Here is a 17,612-nt window from a genome sequence, read left to right on the forward strand (position 1 = left end):
TCCTTAATTCCACATGGGAAGCGTTTGTCACAGTAATGTGGGCACTAACACAGTTTCTTCTATGACAGTGCTCATAAGTATTAGTGGCCCCTATACCCTACAGGAATAACAGGCAAAGTGTCCCAACAATAAAAACCACAGTATTATTTACAATGTCACCAGGGCCATCTTTAACATGGGGCAAAAGGGGCATATGCCCCTGGCCCAGCCATCCTTAAGCCCGCAACGGATTAGAATTCCCATCCAAGATGTGAAACTGGTTTAAATGGGTCGAAGTGTTGGGGTGGGGGGCCAAAAATAATTCTCAATCAAAATTATTACACTATTCATTGTCGTACAGTAATAATTCAGTTATGAATTATGGTCATAAAAATATTTATTACTAGCTGAGTACCAGGCGTTGCCCGGTTTTTCCTTCCTAATCTTTGTTGGGGAGGAAAATCAACAAAGGAGGAAGCATTTGACTTCATATCCCGTCCTCATATATTGTTGTCATATCCCAACCCCATATCCCATGCCCATATCCCGTCCTCATATCTCAACTTTATATCCCGGCCTCATATCCTGACCTCATATCCCAACTTCCTATCCCGACCTCATATCCCAACCTCCTATGCTGTCCTCCCATGCCGTCCACCTATCTCGACCTCATATCCCATCCTCATGTGCTGTCCTCATATCCCAAACTCACATCCCAACCTCATATCCCATCCTCATATATCGACCTCCTATCCCAACCTCCTATCCCGTCCTCATATTCCGTCCTCATATCTCAACCTCATATCCCATCCTCATATATCGGCCTCCTGTCCCAACCTCCTATCCCGTCCTCATATTCCGTCCTCATATCTCAACCTCATATCCCATCCTCATATATCGACCTCCTATCCCAACCTCCTATCCCGTCCTCATATTCCGTCCTCATATCTCAACCTCATATCCCATCCTCATATATCGACCTCCTATCCCAACCTCCTATCCCGTCCTCATATTCCGTCCTCATATCTCAACCTCATATCCCATCCTCATATCCCATCCTCATATCCCAACCTCCTATCTTGACCTCATTTCCCATCCTCCTATCTCGGCCTCCTATCCCGACCTCATATCCTGTCATCATATCCCAATCCCAACCTAATATTCTGTCCTTATGTCCCATCCTCATATGTTGTCCTCAAGTGGGACTGATTTGTGATGAAGATACTGTAAGCTGGAAAGTGATTTGCAAGCCAGACCGATGCACAAAAGGGTAGATAATAAAAGGGATGGGGCTTAAAATGTGGGCGTATCTTTGTGAGATGGGGTGTGACACATTCATCAGGAGATGCAGCGCGGAGCTTGTGGAGTAAGGTACTTTAACCCCTTAAGGACCAAGGACGTACCGGTACGTCCTTGGTCCTGCTCTCCCGATATAACGCGGGGTTACAGAGTAACCCCGCGTCATATCACGGCGGGCCTGGCGTCATAGTGAAGCTGGGACCCGCCTCTAATAGCGCGCAGCGCCACGCGCTATTAACCCTTTAGCCGCGCGCTCAGAGCTGAGCCGCGCGGCTAAAAGTGAAAGTGAAAGTTGCCGGCTAGCTCAGTCGGGCTGTTCGGGATAGCCGCGGCTAATCGCAGCATCTCGAACAGCTGACAGGACAGCGGGAGGGCCCCTACCTGCCTCCTCGCTGTCCGATCGCCGAATGACTGCTCAGTGCCTGAGATCCAGGCATGAGCAGTCATGCGGCAGAATCGGTGATCACTGGTTTCTTATGAGAAACCAGTTATCAATGATGAAGATTAGTGTGTGCAGTGTTATAGGTCCCTATGGGAGCTTTAACACTGCAAAAAAAAAATGAAAAAAAAAAGTGAATAAAGATCATTTAACTCCTCCCCTATTAAAAGTTTGAATCACCCCCCTTTTCCAATAAAAAAAAAAACACAGTGTAAATAAAAATAAACATATATGGTATCACCGCGTGCAGAAATGTCCGAATTATAAAAATATATCATTAATTAAACCGCTCGGTCAATGGCGTGCGCGCAAAAAAATTCCAAAGTCCAAAATAGTGCATTTTTGGTCACTTTTTTTTATCATTTAAGATCAATAAGTCCTATCAATGCAAAAATGGTACCGTTAAAAACTTCAGATCACGGCGCAAAAAATGAGCCCTCATACCGCCCCATACATGGAAAAATAAAAAAGTTATAGGGGTCAGAAGATGACAATTTTAAACGTATTAATTTTCCTGCATGTAGTTATGATTTTTTCCAGAAGTCCGACAAAATCAAACCTATATAAGTAGGGTATCATTTTTATCGTATGGACCTATAGAATAATGATAAGGTGTAATTTTTACCAAAAAATGTACTACGTAGAAACGGAAGCCCCCAAAAGTTACAAAATGGCGTTTTTTTTTTCAATTTTGTCGCACAATGATTTTTTTTCCATTTCACCGTAGATTTTTGGGCAAAATGACTGACGTCATTGCAAAGTAGAATTGGTGGCGCAAAAAATAAGCCATCATATGGATTTTTAGGTGCAAAATTGAAAGAGTTATGATTTTTTAAAGGCAAGGAGCAAAAAACGAAAATGCAAAAACGGAAAAAACCCCGGTCCTTAAGGGGTTAAACAAAAACCCGACCCTCACAAATGGGGGTGGTTAAGGGTTAAATTAACTATAGTATATTTTAAGTGGACATATAAGTAACATGTGACCAAGTATTATCAAAATATCTCAAGCCGTTTGGAAGTTATGCAGTAACATATATTTCCCATTGACTTGTATGGGACTTTAAACATAAACCCCGCCCCTGGCAAATGGGGGTGAGTAAGGGTTAAATCACCGATCCTTTGTTTGTTGTTGACATATAAGTAACATGTGTGCCAAGCTTCATGTTAATATCGTTAGCCGTTTGGACGTGATGCTGGATCATACACACATACACACATACACACACACATACATACATACACATACACATACATACACACATACACACACACATACATACATACACACATACATACACATACACACACACATACATACATACACACATACATACACATACACATACACATACATACACACACACACACACACACACACACATACATACATACACACATACATACACATACACACACACATACATACATACACACATACATACACATACACATACACATACATACACACACACACACACACACACACACATACACACACACACACATACATACACACATACATACACACACATAGAGTTTTATATATATAGATTAAAAATGGATAATTATGAAAATTATCAAAAAAATATCAAAATTATGATCTGGTCAATTGTAGATAAACCTAATCAATACAATTCACATCTGAGTCCGACTATTTCCTCAGATATTAACAAGTTCTTTTTATGAGGGGATGACATTAACGCTTAAGGATGTAGTTTTGCAATATACAATAATACACATATATTATAAAGTATGCCGATTTATTGGTTATAAGATTATAAACATAAATGAGTAACAAACACAATGATATATGCAAATGAATATCAATTAGATATGTTAGTAAACATTACAAGCTTGTTAATTGACAATACATGTGAGTAGTGAGCAACTACGTTACGATACAACAAAAGCTACTAGGTTAGAATATCATACAAGAACAACATTACATATCACTCTGTCCAGAGGAAACCTCATGATATTAAGATGGGCAATATCTAGTTACAGCGGTCCCTCAAGTTACAATATTAATTGGTTCTGGGACGACCATTGTATGTTGAAACCATTGTATGTTGAGACCAGAACTCTATGGAAACCTGGTAATTGGTTCTAAAGGCACCAAAATGTCATCCAAAAATAGGAAAAAGTGAGGATTAAAGAAAAAGAAGTAGATAACTAATATAGATAAAGCAAATCCTTACATATAAAAGTAAGAAAGATCTGCTGGGAGCTGTAATCACTGTCTATGTCAGCCAAAGGCTGTGCGGGCATGCTGGGAGTTGTAGTTTTGTAACAGCTGGGGGCACCCTGCTTGGGAAACACTGGTCTATGTAGAGGACAGGAGCTTCTTCAGGGTCCTGTACAGTACACACAATGTCCTAAAAAAGCAATGGAGTCGCCCTCACCTGGTGTCCAAAGGAGCAGCTAACCATGGTACATGTAAAGAGTACTGAACATGTAATACCTCCCTGTAGGGGGCGCTACTAGACACTCTCAGTGCATACGCTTCAGTAATACAGGTGTTTTACCAGTAAATTGCCCATTCTGATTGGTCAGATCTTCCAGCCATTGACATGTTTCACAGATCTGGACTGTCTGTACATTGTATGTTGAGTCTGGTTTCAACTTACGATGGTCCAGAAAAGACCATTGTATGTTGAAACTATTGTATGTTGAGACCATTGTAAGTTGAGGGATCACTGTATAGACATATCAATATGGAATGCTAAATACCAACTAACCAACTACAAATCACATGACTCCAAGAATGGGCAAATCCATATAAAGATATAAACAAGAAGTTTGATATACTTCCCCCCCCCATTCTGGACTATTTTCTACACATGACTTTGGTAAGACTGATAAATAGCAGAGACATGTGACCCCACTGGACTATATTTTACGAGGAAGAACCTGAAGCAAGTTTCCTGTGTGTGAAATTTGCTTATAACACTTAGCTTGGTGAATATCTCTATCAATATCTATAAGCAGTAATTTAATGCTTTGATAGATTAGATAGATTCTTCTGCAGGTAGAATGAAGTCTCACAATATCCTAAGGCTACAGCCTCAATACAGAGGTAATAATTAAAGGGGTACTCCAGTGGAAAACCAGTGGATCAACTGGTGCCAGAAAGTGAAACAGATTTGTAAATTACTTCTATTAAAAAAATATTAATCCTTCCAGTACTTATTAGCTGCTGAATACTACAGAGGAAATTATTTTCTTTTTGGAACACAGTGTTCTCTGCTAACATCACGAGCACAGTTCTCTCTGCTGACATCTCTGTCCATTCCTCTCCCATAGACTTGCAATGAGGGGTCGGGGCTATGATGTCACGAGCTCCCGGCGCCAGCTCCAGCGTTCAGAACGGTTTGTTCCAAACGCTGAGCAGTGGAGTACCCCTTTAAGTAATTTACCATGGTGGACCCTCAGACATCTTGGGGCCTATTTGAACATCCTCCCAACTATAAATTTATTGGAAAGATAAGAATACATTGGGTGTCTTTTTAAAGGGTACTCTACCCCTAGACATCTTATCCCAACGCAGAGATCCCGCAGCTGGGACCCCGCGATCTCTGTTCAGCACCTGGTGTTCGTTTAGAACGCTGGGTGCGGGCGGCGGTGTTCATGACGTCATGGCCACGCCCATCGTGATGTAACGCCACACCCCCTCAATGCAAGTCTATGGGAGGGGGCGTGGGAGTGAGAGACTAATATGTTACAATATCTTATAACCTTATACAGTGTGGGCCATAATATAATATATATGTATTGTTGTACCTAACAATACTTATCAGCATAGTAATTCATTTTTGGGGCGTTCAATGACACTATTTTTGCTGGATTTTTGCAATAATTGGAGCGATAAATTGTAGTTTGACTGTACTGTGTGAAGACTTTGTAACTAAAGGATGAACATTTCCTTTGACAAACTCTTCTTTCTGTACGATCAGTAGCTACCGCTAATATACTTGGGACATTGCGATGAGCCCTTTCCTAAGTCGTAGGAGACACCTGCGTTCTAGCTTGCAGACTCTCCTGCCTAACCCATGTCCTGATCGGTGTCCTGTATCTAAATCTAGGATAGAAAGGAGAGCGCTCCATAGTCTAAAACCACCTTTAGGCAAGCTAGTAGAATAACTAGAGACCCTTACCATGGGTGGTTGTGTAACCTCACACACAACAGTGGTCAGCGTGAGTAGGTAACAATGCCCAATCGGCAGCCTTCCCAATCGCAAGAACTGTATTCAAGAGAGGTCTTCCAAAGGATGAATGAGTTTGGACGATGCTTGCCAGGACCAAAAGAGTCAGGTTAAAACAGGCAGGTTTATTCAGGTAGCTAAAATGCAACGCGTTTCGCGAGGCGAAACGCGTTGCATTTTAGCTACCTGAATAAACCTGCCTTTTTAACCTGCCTCTTCTGGTCCTGGTAAGCACCATCCAAACCCATTCATCCTTTGGAAGTCCTCTCTTGACTACTGTATCTAAATCTAGCCGGATGCCCATAACAATATGAATGCACCACCACTACTAGTGTTTCGGAACATGTCAGTTAGGCATCATAGAACACAAATTTCCCTATTATTTTGCTCATTTTTGTACACTTTTGGATTTAGCATGTATAATAGCCCTCTGGAAAATTGTGAAAGATATAATAATGTTGTAGGAATAATGTTTGATAAGCATTTCAATTGCAATACTAACGAACATTGAAACAAACAAACCTACAGTAAGTATACTTACAGGTCAAAGATAAGAAAGAAGAATGTGTTTGACTCATAACTGTCTTTCAGCTGGACTGTATGAATAAATAGAGAATGATGCATTATTAAGTATATTCATTTCTGGTTTATAATAATGTGTGTTTATTGTTTTGCTGATTAATATCATTATTTAATTAAATTTATAGGAGTAAAGATATTCAAATCCCCTTTACTAGTCATAGCATTAAAGAGGTATTCTGGCTTTATACATCTTATATGATCGCAGGGGTCTCACCGCTGGGGACCCCTAGCCGGGGGCTGCACCAAGAGTGTGGGGGTCCCCCGCGGCAGGACCCTTACGATCATACATCTTATCCCCTATGCTTTGGATAGGGGATAAGATGTATGATCGCAGGGGTGTCGGCGCTGGGGACCCCCAGCCGGGGGCTGCACCGAGATTGCGGGGGTCCCCTGCGATCATACATCTTATCCCCTATCCTTTGGATAGGGTATAAGATGTATAAAGTCAGAATACCCTTTTAGGGTGCGTTCACATGTGCGTATCTTTGCTGCAGATCTTGCTGCTGCAGATTTTGATGCCCATTGACTTTAATGGGCAGCAAAATCTGCAGAAGCAAATCTGCAGCAGATCTGCAACAAAAATACGAACATGTGAACGCACCGTTAAACAGTAATCTTGCAGCCCGCAGTCACTACTAGTGGAAGATTAGGAGACTGAGTTCAATGGGTGCTGTATAAGACAGTTTTTAAAAAAAAAAAGCTGCAGGCAGCCAAAATTATAAAGTATAATCAGAAAATTAATTATTGTTAATATAGTTATTTAATTAATCTTCACTATACAACCTTTTACACTGTCCACTAGAGAAGACACAATAGGCTGACACTTAAGTTTTTCTGCAGTTTGCTTGTCAGCTGTGGATTTTTTAGAAATCTTGATCACTACAGTAGCTTTTATGAACACATGTTTTTTCGTGGCAATATTTCCACATTATGGGTGGAAAAGTTACTACTCACTGACATTCGGATGTCCTGAGACCTTCTGCAATATGTCGATCTCTTTGATGGTAGCTTCTCGGAGCTCCTTCACTTCCTCTTGTGTCAAATGTTCCCCAGTGATATCAATAATCTTGACAGCAAAGTCCTCCCTGGTGGGCTTGAAGATACATCGACGTACCACACTGCTAACTCCTCTATAGGAAATACAGAAAGTCTCAACAACAACAAAACATTTCTATAGATTTATATTTAATGTTAAGTTTGAACCACAGGTATTCTGAAACCACTGGAGATTTTAGACAATACAATAGCCACAGCTTTAAATAATTGTCTGGATGGACGGGTCGGTGTCTTGTATATTAGCTATACTGCAAAAAGTATTTCTGTACATTACTTGGGCAGCCAACTGATTTCAGCGAGTGCCATGTAAGTCTTCTCATGTGATGGTGTCGTTGGGAAACTGAGCATTTCCCAGGTTTCTGCTAATTTGTTGATCTTAGTGCATATTATGGGCATATACCTAGGACAGGCTTGGGGCCTCAATTGCGTTGCAGGGCATCAATGGGCGGACAGAAAAGCCTCTTCCCTCTTAAATACCACGGTTGCAAGCCAGGCACATGTGGCATGGAGTACGGTCCGTGCACCGGATGACTGGGGTGCCGCACCGGAGATTGGGCTAGTGCCGTAGCGGGGGGGGGGGGGGGGGGGACGGGCTAGCAAAAAAAAAAAAAAAAATAGGATGGTGGGAGCTACCCTTTAAGGATTTCCAGCAGAACCATCTATTCCTCGTGTACATGGCACACACAATTCACCTGATTTATCATGGGTGTTACGGTGGTGGACTGGGGTCAGCATAGGCATTCTAAAGGTTCTCTGGCTGTGCAGCCCAAAGCTGCAATGGACTATGTGTTCTGACATCTTTCTATTATATCTAGCTCCTTTGTGGGATTGGACAAGAGGGGCTAGTCTTTGCAGTCCATATTAATAATCCTTGGGTGCAGATAATTTTTGCAAGGTGCTAACCACTTCATGCTGGTAACACACAACAAGACCTGTTTTAAAGATGCCTTGACCCAGTTGTCAAGCCATCAAAACTTTGTTCTTATCAAGGCCCTTAGATCCTTGCAGTTGCACATTTCCTGCTTCCAACACATCAGCTTTAAAGGGGTACACCACTGCTCAGCGTTTGGAACAAACAGTTCCGAACGCTGGAGCTGGCAGCTGGAGCTTGTGACATCATAGCCCCGCCCCCTCATGATGTCACGTCCCACCCCTCAATGCAAGTCTATGGGAGGGGGCGTGATGGCTATCACGCCCCCTTCTATAGACTTGCATTGAGGGGACGGGATGTGACATCATGAGGGGGCGGGGCTATGATGTCACGAGCTCCAGCCGCCAGCTCCAGTGTTTGGAACAGTTTGTTCCAAACGCTGAGCAGTGGAGTACCCCTTTAAGAGCTGACTACGTACTTGCTCTCTAATATATCGCACTCTTGACAAGTGTTGTTCTAACATAATAATCAATGTTGCTCACTTTAGCTTTCAGTGGTTTTATTGTGGTTGATTGTATCTGTGTATATGTATATCTAAGTGTATATGTATATCTAAGTGTATATGTATATCTAAGTGTATATGTATATCTTTGTTCTTTAGATAAGTGTTTTACCTTCCCAGGATCTCTTTAGGTTCATATTTCTCATAAAACTCTTGAGAATTTTGCCAGTCAGGTAACTCATCTTCACGAGTCATTGTTCTTTATTATTTCCTGCAAATCAATAGGCTATTTTAGAAAGACATCTACGAAGAATTGGCAGTAGTTAAAGGAGACTTACCTAATGGCATTTATAAATGGCCCTTCAATGTAAATTCAACATATAAACATTACTCTTCTATACACTGTACTTTCACGCTGAGTTAATGGTATAGGTGATCTTATGATAACACTTCCTGCTCTGATCAGTAATGGACATTGTTTGGGTCTAATTCATCATCTACATGACTGTCCACACACATATACACTGTATAGCCAAAACTATGTAGACATTTGACTATTAAACTTATAATAGCTATTTGGACATCCCAATCTAAAACCATGAGTGTTCAATCACACTGAGCCAATAACTGGCCTCAGCGGCCACGTGCTGTACATGCTGGAAGAGACTGATGAGGCCAGTGATGATATGTCAATGTAAGTGCTTGCAATACGACAAGCACAAAAAATAGAAAGTTGGGATTTAAATTGTTATAGTTCTCTCACATGTACTATGTATGCATTAGACCATACATATGTCTCTGGTGAACATTGTGTGGTAGCCCTTGGGGGTGTATAGTAGTGGGGATGTTGTATCGGTATATGAGGGGTTAATGTTAACCCTATAGTTCGTGACGCCAGGCTGATGGCTAGCATGCTGAGGTAATTCTCCGGCCTATCGCCGCCCTTCCCAGTAATGATAAGTGCATGAAATGACTGAAGGTCTACAAGGAGATTTAACTTGAACTTGAACAACTTTACTTAAGTGCTTACGGTACATCCAAGGCACAGTAACAGTCTAATATAACAGTCCTTATATTGCTCAGTGACTGACAGTTGTTGCGGACCTTGAGGTATTTATAAAGTCTCTGAATTTAGGGTAGATATTGACGATCCGTCCGGATTTAGGGGTTAGATTAGGTCCGGTGATGCTGCAGAGTGTCTGGGGATTGATACACTCTCGATTTAGTATTGATCAGCCATCGCCGCAAGGCTCAGGCCTAACTCACTGCGAGAATAGCTGCGTAGGTCCTTCTCGGTTGACAGCCCAGGAACAAAAGGGATGCTTACTGCTTGGCTGCGCAGGAACAAGAGAGAGAATAATGGCCGCCGCTCCCTTATATGGGCAGGGGCGGGGTGAATCTGATTGGTCCGAATACCTGTCATTCACTCGTACACAGAATGATGGGATTGCATACGTCATAGGGACCTCCACAGGTCCTCAAGCAGTCATGTGACCCGCAGGTCCTGATACGCTACGCGCAGGTAATTAACTATTCATTTACATTTATATAACTATATTTACATAAACCTTCCATAAGTTACTGGTTTACTAGATGGAATAGAGGTGACAAGGGGTAGACTATACAACATGGACTCCTACGTCCTAGGGACTCTGGCTATGGGGACCCATACACATAAAAGGAACACCACAATTGTCTTTATCCTATATGACCAGGTTCCCAGAATAAAAATAATAACATTTAACTCACTTTCCACCATTTCCCCCGCTGCTGCTGAAATCCGTCTCCTGTCTTCCAGCCCTGGTCTTCTTCAGACTTTTGGTGCCCGACACGTCACACTATGGCTCAGCTAATTTCGGGCCACAGCAATGTCCCACCTCGGCCATTGATAGGCTAAGTGGCAGTGATGCCCAGGCCCATTACATGACACTGCCAATCTGTCTATCATTGGCCAAGGAGGAACTTAACTGCATCTGGCAATTAGCAGTGTGATGTGTCAGGCACCAAAAGCCAGAAAAAGACTGGGCCGGAGGAAGTGAGACCGATTACAGCTGCATCGGGGGGAGTAGCGGGAGGTAAGTTAAAGTTCAATATTTTTATTCTCGCAGCCCGGGCATATAGAATAAAGAAATGCAATTTTTCTATTATAGTATTGTATTGTATTGGTCACCTTAAAAGTTAATGCTTATATGGTGGCAAGTACAATACAATATAATTACATCTTAAAGGGAAAATTTTATAGGAAATAATATTCCCATGCAGTAAGATCTTTTCTCTTTAATAGAAACAATCAGATAAATAATTAATGCAAAACATATTTTAGTGTTATGGAAAATAATAAGCACAGTGGAAGACTGTTCAACATGCATCAGCTAAGATATTACCAGTCTGATCATCACCGCAATGCTCTTTTTGCATTTATGGTGGACCTACTTCTTAAAGGGGTACTCTGGCCCCAAGACATCTTATCCCCTATCCAAAGGATAAGGGATAAGATGTCTGATAACGGGGGTCCCGCTGCTGGGGACCCCTGCAATCTAGCATGCAGCACCCACCGGTAAGCACTGCAGGAAGCGCTGGAGGCTCTCAGTGTTATGCCTCCTGACCACGGGGACGGAGTATTGTGATGTCACGACTCCGACCTGTGTGCCGTCACGCCCCGCCCCCTCAATGCAAGTCTATGGGAGGGGGCGTGGCGGTCATCACGCCCCCTCCCATAGACTTGCATTGAGGGGACAGGGCGTGACATTACGATACTCCGTCCCCGTGGTCGGCTCCAGCGCTTCCTGTAGTGCTTACAGGTGGGTGCTGCATGCTAGATTGCGGGGGTCCCCAACAATCATACATCTTATCCCCTATCCTTTGGATAGGGGATAAGATATCTTGGGGCCGGAGTACACCTTTGAAAAGTAGGTCCACCAAAAATGCAAAAAAGTTGCAATTACAAAGAAAAGCATAATAAGATAACTGCGTACCACGTCTTTAATATGTCCTGACGTCTGAGTTACAAGTCAGTATTTTCATATATCCTCTTCTCTCTTCTACACAACAGCATTGTTGTCCTCACAAACCAATCCTAGTAACCAGGCACAATTGCCTTGTATGGTGACCGACTGTATGTATATATGCTTAAAAGTCCCACAGCCTTTACTAAAGTCAGTTTTCTATATTCAGTTCTTGATGACTAGGCTGGATGGTTCTGCAGCTCCGTTTCAAATGTTACATAAGTAGTTTCCTAGAAGGATGTTACATCATTTATGGAGGGGGGGGGGGGGGGGGGTTATGCAGCAAGAGACTTACAGCTTCTTTTTCTTACATTTCATGATGTCTATATAAACCACACATCAAATTGTTGTGTCAAGTCAAAGAGCAGCAATAAAAGTACTGCAAGATATCTTTCGTTAAAATGGAAATATGCTAACAATTCTACCTTTCTAATTATATAGAAAATTCCTATCCAACACACACAATGACAATGAGTCCTATTCTCTTTAACAATCTCGGGTGTTCTTTATGTAGTGATGTACAGGATATCCACAGTGACATCTTGTTTAGAGATGAGTGAACTTACAGTAATTCGATTCGTCACAAACTTCTCGGCTCGGCGGTTGCTGACTTTAGCCTGCATAAATGAGTTCAGCTTTCAGGTGCACCGGTGGGCTGGAAAAGGTGGATACAGTCCTAGGAGAGAGTCTCCTAGGGCTGTATCCACCTTTTCCAGCCCACCGGAGCACTTGAAAGCTGAACTAATTTAAGTTCGCTCATCTCTAGTCTTGTTACCTGACGTGATTCTTCTAGATGAAATATTAGAGTGGATAAAATATTGTGTCATGCAAAAACAGTTACTCAATCATGTGATCATGGGCATAAGTACAGTGGTCCCTCAACATACGATGGTAATTCGTTCCAAACGACCCATCGTTTGTCGAATCCATCGTATGTTGAGGGATTCATGCAATGTAAAGTATAGGGAGTTATACTCACCTGTCCCCGCCGCTCCGGACCGCGTCCTCAGCGCTCCCAATGCTGTCCCAGGGGCTCCCGATGCTGTCCCGCTGCTCCGGCGTCTTCTTCGGGATCCTCCAGCTTTTTCTGCATCTTCTCCGGTGTCCGGGCCTTGCTTACTGGTGACGTTATTATGTTGCGGCGCCGGGACGGCGTGTGCAGCGACGTAATAACGACGCCGGGGAACGAGGCCTGGATCCCGGAGAAGATGCAGAAAACGCTGGAGGATCGCAAAGTGGACCCGGAGCAGCGGGGATAGGTAAGTGAACCTGTCCGGGATGCTTAAACTGCTATCCGACAGCAGCTTAAAGGGGTACTCCGGTGCTAAGACACCTTATCCCCTATCCAAAGGATAGGGGATAAGATGCCTGACCGCGGGGGTCCCGCCACTGGGGACCCCCGTGATCTTCCACACCGCACCCCATTAGCATCTGCTCCCGGAGCGCGCTCGCTCAGGGTCTGATTACTAGCGATCACAGGGACGGAGCATAGTGACCGTCACGGCTCCGCCCCGTGTGACGTCATGGCTCTGCCCCCTCAATGTAAGCCTATGGAGGGGGTGTGACGCCCCCTCCGTAGGCTTGCATTGAGGGGGCGGAGCGTGACGTCACACGGGGGCAGAGCCGTGACGTCACTATGCTCCGTCCCTGTGATCGCTAGTAATCAGACCCGGAGCGAGCATGCTCCTGGAGCTGATGCTAACAGGGTGCGGCGTGGAAGATCACCCCCGTGGTCAGGCATCTTATCCCCTATCCTTTGGATAGGGTATAGTGTCTTAGCACCGGAGTACCCCTTTAAGCATTTTGCGCTGTCGTATAGCAGTTAATGCGATGGCCCCGACATATAAAAGCATCATATGTCGATGCTGACATCGACATGTGATGGCCTCTGAGAGGCCATCATATGTCGATTTGATCATATGTTGGGGCCATCGCATATCGGGGGGTTACTGTATAGTCGTAGCAGTTGTTATAGGGCCCAGAGATTAAAGGGGTACTCCAGTGGAAAACTTTTTTTTTTTTAAATTAACTGGTGCCAGAAAGTTAAAGAGATTTGTAAATTACTTCTATTAAAAAAATCTTAATCCTTTCAGTACTTATTAACAGCTGTATGCTACAGAGGAAATTCTTTACTTTTTAAATTTCTTTTTTGTGTTGTCCACAGTGCTCTCTGCTGACACTCTTTTTTATTATAAAAATACAAAACAATTCCAAAAAACAAGAACACAAAACAAGCTTAACTAGCTACAACAGAAATGTAAAATAAAATAAAACCCTGCCTAACCAGCCAGCCCAGCTTTAATAAATTCCAAAATATACCAAACTACAACTATACTATACCTATACACCTAAGCAAACTATGAAATTCACACTCACTCACACACATAACAAAAAAAAAAAAAAAAATATATATATATATATATATATATATATATATATTATTTGCTCAACTTGGCTAATTAAATGAAATAAATAAACCAACATAAAATTCAGCACCACCTGGCTATAACTCAAAATCATCCATACTTGGGAAAATAAATAAATAAATAAAGCAACAGAAAACATAACACACGCATAATCTCCAAAACTAAGAAAGACACACACACACATATATTGAGAATGAAAATAACAACAGCACAACTTGGCTTATTAAAAAAAAAAAAAAAAAAAAAAAAAAAAATATTATTAAATGCACACCTCTGCTTTTTAAATAAAAGTTATATATACACAGACAAAAAAAACACCTATATACAATAATAATACTACATAACTACAACTGGTCCGACTGCCCTTTTCTTATGGCTAATGCAACAATATAAAACAAAATACATGACACAATATACCAACAAATAAATAAAATAAAACAATAATATAAAACAATATACATAGCACAGTATACATACAAATATAATAAATGTGCCTCACAAAAATACCTACAAAAACCCAAAAATAAATCCTACACTAAAACTGTGCCCTCTCCCACACCACCCCTCCTGTACATGGGCCAGTCCATAACCGTTCGTACAGTTCTTAAGTCCAGTCCTTAACTGACCCATGTCAGATCCCTTAAGGAAGGGAAAAAAAAAAAAAAAAAAAAAAAAAAAAAAACACCCACAAATGCCCCCTCCCCACCTAGCACTCCAACCAACCAACTAAATACAACCTTACATACAAGACCACAACCCAATTTAGGCCCAAGTTCAGTGCCTGTAAGCCCTTCATACCATATCAGCTGAAAACAAAACAAAAAGCTATGGTGCACATGCAACAGCCCACCACCAGGGAGAAGGATGGCAGATCTGATACACTGAAGAAATTTAAACTCTTTCCCTAACTCCCCCTACTATTCTCCCTAATTCTATCCCTTCATCAAACTGACCCTACTATCACTCTATCTCTATCCCTGTATGCCTTTCCTTAACCAAAATAAAGGTACTCTACCAAAAAGGTCTAGTACCTAGGGCACATCAAAAGAAAACCCTCTCCATAGGAGAGAAGCCCTACTGGTGCCAAGACTGCCATACTCCAAAGACCTGATCTTCCCGAGGTCACCGGTGATGTTCCTACAGACCTCCACCTCGGAGAGGACTTTCTGCTGGGTTGACACTAAACACCGTGCATTCCACGTGTGATACTTAACCACTAAGCTAACTAAAAATAAAGTGCCCCGATCTCGGCCACTGAGGGTCCTGAATGCCCCATAAGCCCACTCCGGATAGGTAAGGCCGGCAAGCTGACTCCAGCCAATGGAAGCGCCCACCCGGTTGTAGACCCCTACGTTAAAGGGACAATGAAGCAGGAAGTGGTCCATGCTTTCCAGCGTGTCCACACACTCTTCTCGGGGACACCCCCGGTCATCAGAGTTCCTGTACTTCAGGTTGTCCCTTACACCTAGCTTCCCCTGAAAGCAGCGCCAGGCCAAGTCCCAAAACTTCTGGGGGATCCTTTTCAAGTTTAAAAGATACAACCCCACCCTCAGATCCCGACCTGGGCAGTCCCTGAGCGCCAGAGGCTTCTGGAAGTGGGTCAACAGAACCCGTTTGTCAAGGAACTGCCTTGACTGGGTCCTGATCTCCCACACTCCCAGACCCCACCGACGTAACGCCTTCAGAGTCGGGGTAGCGTAAGCCGGAAGATATCCATGGGGTGTACGGAGGTCCTTCACTTGCCCTCCTCTCTCCCATTCCTGGAAGAAAGGCCGAAACCATTCCCTGCAGGAGAGTACACACGGAGAAGCCCTCTCTTTCCAGAGGTTCGAGATGTTAGCTTTCAAGAAGGTGTTTGTTAAGAACACCACAGGGTTTACCATAGATAAACCCCCTAGTCTCCTCGTACGGTACGTAACCTCCCTCTTGACTAGGTTCAACCTGTTCCCCCATAACAGTTGGAAAAACAGGCTGTAGACCCTAGTGTAGTAAGCCTCTGGCAAGATACATACACTGCCCAGATAGATAAACAAGGGGAGCAGGTATGATTTGATCAGGTGTACCCTTTCTCTGAGAGTCATAGACCAACCCTTCCACTGGTTCACCCTCTGAGTGGCATCATGGAGCTTACCGTCCCAGTTTTTGGTGGGATAATCATCCTGGCCGAATGTGATGCCCAGAATTTTTGCTGAGTCTTGGGGCCCTGGGAGGGTGTCCGGGAGATCAAATGTGGGATCCCCCCCTCCCAGCCAGAGACTTTCACACTTTTCTCGGTTGATCTTGGACCCGGATGCCTCCGAGTAGCGCTCCACCTCTGACATCACCACATCGACCTCCTCCCTAGAGGAGATGAAAATAGTGACATCATCAGCGTACGCCACCACTCTCTGGGTGACATCCAGCTCCACCAGACTCATCCCGACTCCCGCCAACGGCCCACGATCTACTCTCCGGACGAAGGGATCAATCGAGAACACGTATAAAAGCGGGCTCAAAGGACAACCCTGACGGACTCCGGACCCCACCTCAAAAGAGCGGCCAGACCACCCGTTCACCAGTGGGAAACTCTCTGCCCCGGCATACAAGATCTTAAGCCAATTCACAAAAGTACTCGGTAAGCCATATCTCAGGAGGACGGACCAGAGGTACTCGTGGTTCACCCGATCAAATGCTTTGGCCTGATCCAAGGACAGCAAGTACCCCTTCCAGAGACCCGCACTACTCCGCTCCACTGCCTCCCTGACACTGAGGACAGCACTTAAGGTGCTTCGGCCTGGAACAGAGCAGTGCTGAGCCCCCGAAAGGAGCCGGGGTGCAAACTTCACCAGCCGATTAAACAGTATCTTGGCCAGAAGCTTCCTGTCCGTATTGAGAAGAGCTATGGGCCTCCAATTCTCAACACGGCTAGGATCTTTACCTTTTGAGAGAAGAATCAGGGCTGACCTCCTCATTGACTTTGGCAGAGTGTCCGAGGAGAGACACTCATTGAATACCTTGGTCAAGAGGGGAGCTAAAGACTCCTTAAAGGTCTTATACCACTCGGATGTTAAGCCATCTGGACCTGGCGACTTCTTGGGGGCGAGCCCCTCGATCGCCAGTCTCACTTCCTCTTCCCTGATATCTTCTGCCAAAACATCAAGAGAGGGGTCTACCCTTGGCTCAGGAATGGTTTCAGCCAGGAAAACCGACATCCTGTCTCGATCTAGATCCTTCCTCCCCAAGAGGTGTGAGTAGAAGGATCTGACGACCTC

At 43.6% G+C, this 17,612-nt stretch overlaps 1 protein-coding gene across 7 annotated transcripts in view; it reads right to left on the reverse strand.

Annotated features, from left to right (window-relative positions):
• The window catches only part of PHKG1 (phosphorylase kinase catalytic subunit gamma 1), a 76,059-nt gene that overhangs the window by 13,705 nt on the left and 44,742 nt on the right, over positions 1 to 17,612 (reverse strand). For 6 of the 7 annotated variants that reach the window (XM_056556505.1, XM_056556506.1, XM_056556504.1 and 3 more), the window contains 3 exons: positions 9,103 to 9,201; positions 7,456 to 7,631; positions 6,461 to 6,515 (listed from right to left, as the gene is read on the reverse strand). In XM_056556505.1, the coding sequence (XP_056412480.1) occupies positions 6,461 to 6,515; positions 7,456 to 7,631; positions 9,103 to 9,185 (314 nt within the window). In that variant the 5' untranslated portion in view covers positions 9,186 to 9,201. Of the gene's footprint in view, positions 1 to 6,460; positions 6,516 to 7,455; positions 7,632 to 9,102; positions 9,202 to 11,905; positions 12,093 to 17,612 lie in introns of those variants that run through there. The other variant, XM_056556501.1, reaches the window with a different exon arrangement.

This window comes from Hyla sarda, chromosome 2 (genome assembly GCF_029499605.1).
Source record: "Hyla sarda isolate aHylSar1 chromosome 2, aHylSar1.hap1, whole genome shotgun sequence".
Taxonomy (NCBI): domain Eukaryota; kingdom Metazoa; phylum Chordata; class Amphibia; order Anura; family Hylidae; genus Hyla; species Hyla sarda.